Raw genomic sequence first — 13,425 nt, forward strand, 5'->3', positions numbered from 1 at the left:
CTCCAGGAGTGACCCCCCCCCCACCCGAGTCTCGAGGAATTGTAGATCAATCTCATCAATAAATGAGCAACACCCCGGGCGAAAAATCCTCGCAACATTTAAAAAACAAAACAAAATTGTTTGTATTTTTCATTTTGTTTATGAGTGATAAAAATATTGAAGAAGGATGGAAAAGACATGGCCGTTGAACTTGGGATGGTTGGAGGCAGGAGGTCATGTGACGAAACCTCCAGGGATATGACCAATCAGAGTTGCCAACCCTGGTTCCTGCACTTACTGTGTGCCAGTGAGACTCTGGGGCAAGACATTGCTCAAGTTTATGGGAAACCCCAGGAAGCCAAATCTCAGCAAGGACACATTGCCCGTACAGGTGACATGTTGCTGTGAGATGGTAGGCAAATCCTAGTCAAATGGCCTCACGGCCCTTGTTTCCTGTCCTGGAACTCTTTGTTTGCTGGGCAAAAAAACCACAGCGGGCTACTGACTTTTGGCCCAGAGAGGCTCCCCGTCAATGTAAACATCTGGGGACTGCTGAAAAATCCAGATGTGGAAAGGAGTGGGGGTAAGGTCGGGGCCGGGCCGGACCAGCTCGTCAGTGACCACGTGCGAGCTCTGTAGCGCGTGGCTCTCTGATGCCGCACTCGCTGTGGGAAGAGTCTGAGGTCGGGTTTTGTCCATCCGAGCTCTCTGTGGCAAGCCCCGCCCACTCGCTGGGTCTATTGGGAAATTGTGGGTGCGCTCCCCCAGATTTCACCCCATGGCGGCCAGAAGCAAAGCTCCCTGCTGGGGGCACAGACTCCAGCTCCACAACTGCTCTCATACGACGGTGATGCCCTCTGACCCCTCGACCCCACCCATACTACAGAGCACTGACCTCTGACCCCCCGGCCCCTCCTACACTACAGAGCACTGCCTTCTGACCCCTCGACCCCTTCCATACTACAGAGCACTGACCTCTGACCCCCCCGACCCCTCCCACACTACAGAGCACTGACCTCTGACCCCCCCGGCCCCTCCCACACTACAGAGCACTGCCCTCTGAACCCCGACCCCTCCCACACTACAGAGCACTGCCTTCTGACCCCTCAACCCCTCCCAGACTACAGAGCACTGCCCTCTGAACCTCGCCCAAATAATACAGAGCACTGACCTCTGACCTCCCAACCCCTCCCACACTACAGAGCATTGCTCTCTGAACCCTGACCCCTCCCATACTACAGAGCACTGCCCTCTGACCCCCTCAACCCATCCCACACTACAGAGCACTGCCCTCTGAACCCCGACCCCTCCCACACTACAGAGCACTGCCTTCTGACCCCTCGACCCCTCCCATACTACAGAGCACTGCCTTCTGACCCCTCGACCCCTCCCATACTACAGAGCACTGCCCTCTGAACCTCGCCCAAATAATACAGAGCACTGACCTCTGACCCCCCAACCCCTCCCACACTACAGAGCATTGCTCTCTGAACCCTGACCCCTCCCATACTACAGAGCACTGCCCTCTGACCCCCCAACCATCCCACACTACAAAGCACTGCCTTCTGACCCCTCGACCCCTCCCATACTACAGAGCACTGCCCTCTGAACCTCGCCCAAATAATACAGAGCACTGACCTCTGACCCCCCAACCCCTCCCACACTACAGAGCATTGCTCTCTGAACCCTGACCCCTCCCATACTACAGAGCACTGCCCTCTGACCCCCCAACCATCCCACACTACAGAGCACTGCCTTCTGACCCCTCGACCCCTCCCATACTAGAGATTATTGACCTCTGACCCCCCAGCCCTTCCCACACTAAAGCGCTGCCCTTAGAACCCAGACGCCTCTCATACTACAGAGCACTGATCTCTGAACCCTGACCCCTCCCATACTACAGAGCACTGCCCTCTGAACCTCGCCCAAATAATACAGAGCACTGACCTCTGACCCCCAACCCCTCCCACACTACAGAGCATTGCCCTCTGACCCCCGACCCCTCCCATACTACAGAGCACTGTCCTCTGAACCCTGACCCTTCCCATACTACAGAGCAATGCCCTCTGACCCCACGACCCCTCCCATACTACAGAGCACTACTCTCTGACCCGCCTAAATAATACAGAGCACTGACCTCTGACTCTCCCCCGATTCCTCCCATACTACAGAACACTGCTCTCTGACCCCTCGACCCCTCCCACACTACAGAGCACTAATCTCTGACCTGCCTAAATAATAGAGCGCTGACCTCTGACCCCACCGACCCCTGCCACACTACAGAGCACTATCCCACTGACCTCCGACATCTCCCATACAAGTGTGCTGACCTCTGACCCCCCCTGACCCCACACACTACAGAGGCACGGTCATCTGACTCCCGTACGATGCAGAACACAGCGTGGCCGAAATTCAGCTCCCGAACACGGCCCGTTACCGCCCGATTGCAGCGGCCATGCGGCAGAGTCGAGCGGCCGTGAGTGCGTCATCAGTGCGCCCACCGCTGGGACGCCCCACCCCCCTCGAAATTCAGCATGAAAAATCTAATACCTGCCGAGCGGTGCCCCCGACAGCTCTACCTGTTTGTGCATCTTTCATTCCCTTGGTCAGCCCTGGCTGCGTGGCGGCCATTAAAGGCGAGGGCCCACTGCCGCGGCCGGCATTTTCTTTTTTTTGCCGGTCGACTTCCATGTCGGTCGTGCTATTGTGCCCCCGGGTTCGGCCGAGCCGCCAACAGGATGCCTGGCACACGGCTCCCCACCACCACCCCCCCCCCTCCACCCCGCCTTGGGTGCCAGGCCGCTGGCCCGGCCGAAACCCTCCCTGGTGGCCCGTTGGCCGATCCTGTATAATCGCCGGTTCTCTCCCTTTTAAGTTAAGGGGAGAGCTGTGATGACGCAGACACGCAGTGACGTCACCGCCGCTCTGTTGCTGAGTGACAGTGGCGGAGAATCCGTCCCTTCTCCACTTCCGCCCACCAGCACTTACCGCCGCACGTCCGCCCCCAATATCACCGACTTCCTGTCAGCTGAGGTCAAGTTGATCCTGGAGTAATTGTGTCTTGAGGCCACACGGACAGTCAATCATCTCCCAAATCATCTCCCAAACATCTCCCAAATCATCTCCCAAATCATCTCCCAAACATCTCCCAAATCATCTCCCAAACATCTCCCAAACATCTCCCAAATCATCTCCCAAATCATCTCCCAAACATCTCCCAAATCATCTCCCAAATCATGTCCCAAATCATCTCCCAAATCATCTCCCAAACATCTCCCAAATCATCTCCCAAATCATCTCCCAAATCATCTCCCAAACATCTCCCAAATCATCTCCCAAATCATGTCCCAAATCATCTCCCAAACATCTCCCAAATCATCTCCCAAATCATCTCCCAAACATCTCCCAAATCATCTCCCAAATCATCTCCCAAACATCTCCCAAATCATCTCCCAAATAATCTCCCAAACATCTCCCAAATCATCTCCCAAATCATCTCCCAAACATCTCCCAAATCATCTCCCAAATCATCTCCCAAACATCTCCCAAATCATCTCCCAAATCATGTCCCAAATCATCTCCCAAACATCTCCCAAATCATCTCCCAAATCATCTCCCAAACATCTCCCAAACATCTCCCAAATCATCTCCCAAATCATGTCCCAAATCATCTCCCAAACATCTCCCAAATCATCTCCCAAATCATCTCCCAAATCATCTCCCAAACATCTCCCAAACATCTCCCAAATCATTGCAGCACGACCTGGGCCGCCCCGACCTGTGTGAGAACACCACCGCAGGTCAGGGCTATAGCTAGAGCTGAGTGTCGGGCCCTGGAACATCGTGGGCTGAGGTGCGGCGAATGAGGGTACAGGGCCCAGAAGAGGCGAGGGCCCAGGGGCAGCACGGGCCAGCCCACACCGCAATATTGTGCGCACTCGGCCCGTGCAGCAGAGCTGGTCTCCAGTCGTCCTGGTTAACCCTTGCCACTGGACCAAGACCTAGCTCTGTCAAGCCCGTGTGGTGGCTGATGTGCAACGGTCACCACACATTAAAAAAATCCCGCACAGGCATCTTCCACCCTTCAATTGGAGTTCAGGGCTGGACCATCGGGTCCTCCATTGAAACGTCTGTGAACTCACGTGGAAGCAAGTCATCCTCGTTCGAGGGAACGCCTATGATGATGTCTGCTCAGAAAAATAGACAAAGAGCTGAATTGCGGGAAAGAGGTGACCTCATCCGGGACGGCGGTAAAAACACTTTGAGAAAGGTAGGTTCGCCAGGTTTCCGGCGGCGATGAATTTCAGCCCCAGTGACCCCAGTGACTCTAACCTTTCCCCACAAATGACAGACTTACTCAACCCTTCCCACCAGCCAAAACATGGCTCTTTGAATCCTTGCTTCAGGTTGTAGTGGTTGAGAGGATTGTGGTTGGAGAATCAGCTGGTTTCAGTCCATCTCACTGATTTACTTTCCAATTATTGACGCCAATGCCTCATGGATAGTCCCTCGAAATCGAGGAAGACTTGCTTCCACTCTAAAAGTGAGTTCTCAAGTGACAGAACAGTCCAATACGGGAATTACAGTCTCTGTCACAGGTGGGACAGACAGTGGTTGAGGGAAAGGGGAGGGTGGGACTGGTTTGTCGCACGCTCCTTCCGCTGTCTGTGCTTGGTTTCTGCATGCTCTCGGCGACGAGACTCGAGGTGCTCAGCGCCCTCCCGGATGCACTTCCTCCACTGAGGGTGGTCTTGGCCACAATGACAGTTAACTGGTGTAGTAGTAAAAATAACTGAGCCTAGGAGCCACATTTTATTTATTTATGTCTTTTTGATGCACTGTTCATGCAGTAGGATGTCCCATTCCGAAAACCCGAGCACATAATCCAGGCCGACACTCCCGATAAGGGAATGCTGCACTGTCAGAGGTGCCGTCTTTTGGATGAGACGTTAAACTTGGGCCCCATCTGCTCTCTCAGGTGGACGTAGGAGATCCCATGGCATTATTCGAAGAAGAGCAGGGACGTTCCTGGCCAACAATTACCCCAAGACCAACATCACTAAAACAGATGATCTGGTCATTAACTCATTCCTGTTTGTGGGAGCTTGCTGTGCGCAAATTAGCTGCCCACGTTATACAAGAACGGCACTTAATCGGTTGTAAAACGTCGTGAGATGGTGGAACGTGTTGTATAAATGCAAATCTATCTTTATTTTCAGACAGTAACAAAGTACAATTCACAGTATCATAAACTCTTCAAAGATGTCCCTGAGCAGGAGATGTTGAGGAAAGGTGAGTCACAGATGCCCAGAGAGAGTCCGTCACTGAGACAGAGAGTGAAATAGATTATTACACTGAAATATTGCAGAGAAATTAGTCTGCAACCTCACACAACCAAAAATATAAAGTTGGTACACTGAAATTAATTTTGCTTAATGATTAAGGAGGATTGGGATTGGCTGAGGTGCTCTTGCAGAGAGTCGGCACGGGTTCGATGGGCCGAATGGCCTCTTTCTGTGCTGTAACCATTCCATGATTCTATTCTATGATTAGACTGGAGACCTCCTTGGTGAAGCCAAGCTTCTCTGGGCTGGCTAGAATTGAAAGCATGTTTGTCAGTGTGATGTTGAAGTAAACCCTAATATTACAGTAATAAAAATGGCTCAAGTTATGCAATTGGGTTTATTACTAGAATATTAAAATTCTAAATTTCAAAACAGAATTTTAGTACCTCTGCTCAATCCATATTCTTCTCTTGTTTGTTTTTATGACGTGAATACTCCTTCATAGGATTACATCGGATAAACAGCACAGAAACAGGCCATTCGGCCTAACCAATCCATGCTGGCGTTTATGGTCCACTCGAGCCTTCTCTCGTCTTTCCTCATCTAAATCTATTGGCATAACCCTCTGTTCCCTTCTCCCTTATATGCTTGTCTAGCCTCCCCTTAAATGCATCGATACTATTCACTTCAACCACTCCCTGTGGCAGCAAGTTCCACATTCTCACCACTCTCTGGGTAAAGAAGTTTCTCCTGAATTCCCTATTGGATTTCTTGGTTCCTATCTTATATTGATGACCTCTAGTTATGCTCTTCCACTCTATCAAAACCTTTCATCATTTTAAAGACCTTTATTAGGTCACCCCTCAGCCTTCTTTTTTCAAGGGAAAAGAGACCCAGCGTGTTCATCCTTTCCTGATATGTATACCCTCGCATTTCTGGTATCATCCTTGTAAATCTTCTCTGCAACCCCTCCAGTAACTCTATATCCTTTTTATCATCGTGATAGGCAGTCCTTCGAAATCGAGGAAGACTTGCTTCCAATCTAAAAGTGAGTTCTCAGGTGACTGGAATACGGGAATTACAGTCTCTGTCACAGGTGGGACACATAGTCGTTGAGGGAAGGGGTGGGTGGGACAGGTTTGCCACACGCTCTTTCCGCTGCCTGCGTTTGATTTCTGCATGCTCTCTGCGATGAGACTCGAGGTGCTCAGCTCCCTCCCGGATGCTCTTCCTCTACTTAGAGTGGTCTTTGGCCAGGGACTCCCAGCTGTCGGTGGGGATGTCGCATTTTATCAGGGAGGCTTTGAGGGTGTCCTTGAAACATTTCCTTTGCCCACCTGGGGCTTGCTTGCCATGTAGGAGTTCCGAGTAGAGCGCTTGCTTTGGGAGTTTCGTGTCGGGCATGCAGATGATGTGGCCCGCCCATCGGAGCTGGTCGAGTGTGGTCAGTGCTTCGATGCTGGGGATGTTGGCCTGATCGAGAACACTGACGTTGGTGTGTCTGTCCTCCCAGGAGATTTGCAGGATCTTGTGGAGTCATCATGGTGGTACTTCTCCAGCGATTTGAGGTGTCTACTGCACATGGTCCACATCTCTGAGCTATACTACTGCCCTGTAGACCACAAGCTTTTTTATACTGTGATGAGCAGAACTGTCGCCATAGTTCCTCTTACTAACACAACCTATTCTACCATTTCTCTTTAAAAGTGACTGCAGCCCCACCACAATCTGTGCCCTATCCACTCTGGGTTGCCATGGGGGAAGGAAAGTGGGAAAAATAACCTTAGAGAGTCATGGGTTTAATTTTCCTGTTAGTCCTCCTTCCCCACGGGTTTCACGCTCTGAGGGAGGCGGATATGATCTTTGGTTAACTGCACGAAGCAAGATGTTGACAGAGAAACACTCTCTCGGGACGTAGGCAAAGAGGTTGTTGCTGTATAAATAATTCCTCAGAGCATGAGAATTTTGAGAAACAAGAAAGGACCGATAGGCCCCTGTCCCTTTTTCATAGATCATAGAAACATAGAAAATAGGTGCAGGAGTAGGCCATTCGGCCCTTCGAGACTGCACCACTATTCAATAAGATCACGGCTGATCATTCACCTCGGTACCCCTTTCCTGCTTTCTCTCCATACCCCTTGATCCCTTTAGCCGTGAGGGCCATATATCCAATGAACTGGCATAAACAACTCTCTGCGGTAGGGAATTCCACAGGTTAACAACTCTCTGAGTGAAGAAGTTTCTCCTCATCTCAGTCCTAAATGGCTTACACCTTATCCTTAGACTGTGTCCACTGGTTCTGGACTTCCCCAACATCGGAAACATTCTTCCTGCATCTAACCTGTCCAGTCCCGTCAGAATTTTATATGTTTCTATGAGATCCCCTCTCATCCTTCTAAACTCCAGTGAATACAGGCCCAGTCCATTCAGTCTCTCCTCATATGTCAGTCCTGCCATCCCGGGAATCAGTCTGGTGAACTTTCGCTGCACTCCCTCAATAGCAAGAACGTCCTTCCTCAGATTAGGAGATCAAAACTGAACACAATATTCCAGGTGAGGCCTCACCAAGGCCTTGTACAACTGCAGTAAGACCTCCCTGCTCCTATACTCAAATCCCCTAGTTATGAAGGCCAACATACCATTTGCCTTCTTCACCGCCTGCTGTACCAGCATGCTAACTTTCAATGACAACTTTCAATACCAGTCAGTTTGATAGGCCCCAACAATATCATTAAATAACTTCACTATGTAAAAGCTATTTACTAAATAATTCCAATATATGAGATCTATTTAGCTGAAATAAATTGATCACACCTATTTATATTCCCTGTCCCAAATTTCTGAGTATAATTTTCTTCAATTTTACTCTCTAAATGACTCACAACTAATTCTCCACCCTTCCTCCGAAGTTGAAGATGGCGTTTGTAGTGCCCATTTCCTTCTCTTAGGCCCTGTAAAAGCAACTATGTTTCAGCACTCTTTTGGGCTTTGCATTGACCCATCGAAGTGCATGCTCGTCCTCCTGGGAGTTTCCTGATTGGTCAGTGGGCGTGTCCGTTGACACCATCAATACCTTTGAAAGACAAATGGAAGTTATAAACAACGTTTAACAATGCAAATCAATTCATCTCAATTTTTCAAGAACTCAAAACATTGCCATTAGCCCATATGCACAAGCGGTCACCAGGCCTAACATGACCTCATTTGAAGATCAATAGTACATCTCAATAGTATAACTCAATTATATATCAAATGAAAGTATCATTGCATAGGATGTTCTTACGGCTAAGGGGATCAAGAGCCATGGAGAGAAAGCAGGAAATGGGTACTGAGGGAATGATCAGCCATGATCTTTTTGAATGGCGGTGCAGGCTCGAGGGGCCGAATGGCCTACTCCTGCACCTATTTTCTATGTTTCTATGATTACCCGCATAACAAATATGTACTATTCATTCGCACATTGCACAATGCACAGTTCTCATTACTCACGTGACACTAGGGTGGGTTCGGCCACACCACGGGTTGTGACCGAACGGCTTTCTGGCCCCACCAAGGCCACTGCAAGCTCCTCGTAGGTGATGAGCGACTGCAGCATGGCACAGCCCCCGCCCGTCCTGTGTTGCTCTCGCTGGTTGATGGATATCTTCTTCTGTACTAGATAAGGTAACATTGCACGGCATAAGCAGATGGATTTGGCAATAAACATTTAGGACTGACAGATTTATAAGTTCAATCTCAAGTTCGCACTACATTGCATAGGAATAAGATATTTCATGCTGTAATATTCAAATTTATGTTGCGGTGCATAAATGTAATCATAATATAATCCTAATTTAGTTACTTAGTCATGCTTAAAGATTACGAGAAAACATTGAAGATTCTAATTAGATTTTCCACACAACATTAAATAATAAATATGGATGATTTCAAATTTAAATTTCAACTTACTCTTGCAGCCACCAGTAGACTGTTCCATCTTTTGCAGCACTGGTCCGGTGTCCGGGCTTCATTAGATGCTGACGTGACCACGTCGGCAATCCCTGTCCAAATCCTCCGATATGCACGGGTTGGAGATTTCCCATGCCCACCCCGTGTCAGATCCTCCCACCTCGCGCTGACACTGTTCACAAGGGCCTCATTGGCCTCCTCGCTGAGGGGCTTGGCCCTTCGCTTTCCTGCAGCTCCCTCCATTCTTTAAATTTATCTGATTTTTGAAGTTGCTTCCTTTCTCCTCTCTCTCTCTCTCTCTCTCCCAGACCCACACAGAGCTTCTGAGCATGTGTGAAGATCCTTGACCTCTCAAAACACGGGAAGGAGCTGAAAAAAAATATCAACCTGCACATGCGCAGTAATGCGTTGCTAGGGAAACTTTTTTTTTCATTCACTTCCGTTTTCTTTGGGCGATTGTGAGATCGCCAAGAAATCACATCGCCCATTTGACATCGCTGGGCTAAAGCCGAGTGGAAAATTGCAACAAAAAAAAATGGGCCTTGAGCCGGCGATCAACACGGGTAATACGTCCAGCATCGCTGGAACAAGGCCCATTTTTTTTGGCCTTAGCCACCAAGTGGAAAGTCTAGCCCCTGGTGTCTTCCTTCGTGAAGACAGAACCAAAGTATTTGTTCAACTGGTCCACCATTTTTTTGTTCCCCATTATAAATTCACCTGAATCTGACTGCAAGGGATCTATGTTTGTCTTCACTAATCTTTTTCTCTTCACATATCGATAGAAGCTTTTGCAGTCAGTTTTTATGTTCCCGGCAAGCTTCCTCTCATACTCTATTTCCCCCCTCCTAATTAAACACTTTGTCCTCCTCTGCTGAGTTCTAAATTTCTCCCAGTCCTCAGGTTTGCTGCTTTTTCTGGCCAATTTATATGCCTCTTCCTTGGATTTAACACTATCCCTAATTTCCCTTGTTAGCCACGGTTGAGCCACCTTCCCCATTTTATTTTTACTCCAAACAGGGATGTACAATTGTTGAAGTTCATCCATGTGATCTTTAAATGTTTGCCATTGCGTATCCACCGTCAACCCTTTAAGTATCATTTGCTAGATTCCAGTTGCCTGTTACAAGTTCCACATTTCAGTGTCTTAAAAAGCCTTTAATCCATCCGCTGCTGCCATCGAACCCCCCCCCCCCCCACCCCTCATCGGCGGCCGTGCCTTCAGCCGCAGGGGCCCCACACTCTGGAACTCCTTCCCTAAACCTTTCCACCTCACTCTGCTCCTTTAAGATCCTCCTAAGAACCCGCCTCTTGAGCCACACTTTTGATCGCTCCTAATATCTCCTTATTTGGCTTGGTCTCCGCTTTGGTCTGATTAGGCCTCGATGAAGTGCCTGGGGACCTTATCCTTGCCATGGATGCCACAATTCACGGAATATTTTTAAATGGAGAAAGATTGCAAAGTGCTGCAGTGCAGCGGGACCTGGGGGTATTTGTGCATGAAACACAAAAGGTTAGTATGCAGGTAGAGCAAGTGATCAGGAAGGCCAATGGAATCTTGGCCTTTGTTGTAAAGGGGATGGAGTATAAAAGCAGGGAAGTCTTGCTACAGTTATACAAGGTATTGGTGAGGCCACACCTGGAATACTGCGTACAGTTTTGGTGTCCATATTTACAAAAGGATATACTTGCTTTGGAGCAGTTCAGAGAAGGTTCACTAGGTTGATTCCGGGGATGAGGGCGTTGACTTATGAGGAAAGGTTGAGTAGGTTGGGCCTCTACTCATTGGAATGTATAAGATTCTGAGGGGGCTCGACAAGGTGGATGCAGTGAGGATGTTTCCACTGATGGGGGAGACTAGAACTAGAGGGCATGATCTTAGAATAAGGGGCCGCCCATTTAAAACTGAGATGAGGAGGAATTTCTTCTCTCAGAGGGTTGTAACTCTGTGGAATTCGTTGCCTCAGAGAGCTGTGGAAGCTGGGACATTGAATTAATTTAAGACAGAGATAGACAGTTTCTTAACCGATAAGAGGTTCTGGGGAACGGGCAGGGAAGTGGACCTGAGTCAATGATCGGATCAGCCATGATCGCATTAAATGGCTTGAGGGGCCGTATGGCCTACTCCTACTCCTGTTGCTTATGCTCTTATGTTTAAGACCCTCCTTAAAACCCGCTTCTTGGGCCAAGCTTTTGATCGCCCCCTCCTACTACCTCCTTCTTTGGCTTGGCTTCCGTTTTGGTCTGATTAAGTGCCTGGGGACATTATTCGTGCCATGTATGTCATAATTCACGGAATATTTTATGAAAGTACATCTGCTCCATACAGTGCTATCCCTAGACACCACCCGCTTGACTGGAAACCGAAGGGCTGATGTTATAGAGCCACGTTACCAGGACCCAGCTTTGTGTATGACGGGAGTGGGTTTGGAGAATACAGGAATGCCTGATATCCTGAGGCACTTGACCCCGGGAGCCCACTTGTACAAATTCATCACTGGGTCACGTAACAAGATCATAAACAACTCCTTGCATTTGTATAACGCCTTTGGAAAATGTTCCAAGGTGCTTCACAGGGGCGTAATCAGACAGAAACTGACACCAAGCCAAACAACAACAACAACAACAACTTATTGTATTTATATAGCGCCTCTAATGTAGTACAATGTCCCAAGTTGCTTCACAGGAGCGTTATGAGACAAAACAGATACATTTTTACACCGAGCCACATAAGAAGAAATTACGGCAGATGACCAAAAGCTTGGTCAAAGAGGTATGTTTTAAGGAGCGTCTTAAAGGAGGGAAGTGAGGTAGAGAGGCAGAAAGGGAGGGAGTTCCAGAGCTTGGGGCCCAGGCAACAGAAGGTACAGCCACCGATGGTGGAGCAATTATAATCAGGGATGCTCAGGAGGGCAGAATTAGAGGAGCACGGACATCTTGGCTGGAGGAGATTACAGAGATAGGGAGGGGGCGAGGCCATGGAGGGAAGAGAATTTTGAAATCGAAGAAGGAGACATTAGGACAGGTGAACAAACACTTGGTGAAAGAGGTAGGTTTTAAGGAGGTGGTGGGGCAGAGAGGTTTCGGGAGGGAATTCCTGAGTTTAAGGCTAAAGGCACAACCACCAGTAATGGGATGGAAGATGCCTGTGCGTGGATTTTTTTAACGGTGATGTAGACAGTGAGAGATGCACAAGAGGCCAGATTTGGAGCAATGCAGAGCACTCGGAAGGCTGCAGGGCCGGCCGTGGTTCCGAACGCGTTTGCGAAAGTTTCCTCTGTTCAAATGTTTCGTCAATAAGCGCCTTGTTTTACTATGTTAAAGGTGATATACAAATGTAAGTTGTTGTTGTTGTTCAAATTCTGCCCTCTTGAGCATCCCTGATTATAATCGCTCCACCATCGGTGGCTGTGCCTTCAACTGCCTCGGCCTCAGACGCTGGAACTCCCTCCATAAACCTCTCTACCACTCGTTCCTCCTTCAAGACGCTCCTTAAAACCTACCTCTTTGACCAAGCTTTTGGTCACCTGCCGTAATATCTCCTTATGCGGCTCGGTGTCAAATTTTTAAATCTCACAATATTCCTGTGAAGCGCCTCGGGATGTTTCACGATGTTAAAGGCGCTATATAAATTCAAGTTGCTGTTGATGTAGGACTGAGTTTCCATGACACTAGAGGTTGATTCCTGGTGTGACACCTCCCTGTCCCTATAACAACCCCAAGGAACCATAACTGGGAGACGTGTTCCATTACCCAACAGCAATACCTCACACCTCGAAAGGTACAAAGTTGACCAGAACAAGAAATGTATCGAAGGATTTGTGTTTTGATGCTCGCTCTCTGTTCCTTCTGCCTCCCCGTGTAGTCTATTCCTGCGCTCTCCAAAAGGACATCTTGATCCAGGGTCGTCTCTACATCTCCAGCAACTGGCTGTGTTTCTACGCCAACTTCTTTGGAAAAGACATTAAGGTGCGTGACCTGGCGGAGTGACTTTCTATGTTGATCGGAGCTTCAGCAATGACTCCAAAAGCTGATGAATAGATCGCTCTAGATATAAAATCCCAAAGGGTAAAACGTTAGGAGAAATTACCACGAACTTTAACAACGTTTTGTTCACTTTAAAAACATGTATTTTTGTTTAAACGAGTGCCGATCACTTGTCAGGGGGACTGAAGGGGATGAAATGAGACATGGGCAGGTACGCACACAGACAGTA

General features: G+C 48.7%; 1 protein-coding gene across 5 annotated transcripts in view; it reads left to right on the forward strand.

Annotated features, from left to right (window-relative positions):
• The window catches only part of LOC139234151 (GRAM domain-containing protein 2A-like), a 104,877-nt gene that overhangs the window by 50,857 nt on the left and 40,595 nt on the right, over nucleotides 1-13,425 (forward strand). For all 5 annotated transcript variants that reach the window (XM_070865144.1, XM_070865139.1, XM_070865145.1 and 2 more), the window contains 2 exons: nucleotides 5,199-5,271; nucleotides 13,075-13,178. In XM_070865144.1, coding sequence (XP_070721245.1) covers nucleotides 5,199-5,271; nucleotides 13,075-13,178 — 177 coding nt within the window. The remainder of the gene's footprint in view (nucleotides 1-5,198; nucleotides 5,272-13,074; nucleotides 13,179-13,425) is intronic.

Source organism: Pristiophorus japonicus, chromosome 21, assembly GCF_044704955.1.
Source record: "Pristiophorus japonicus isolate sPriJap1 chromosome 21, sPriJap1.hap1, whole genome shotgun sequence".
Taxonomy (NCBI): domain Eukaryota; kingdom Metazoa; phylum Chordata; class Chondrichthyes; family Pristiophoridae; genus Pristiophorus; species Pristiophorus japonicus.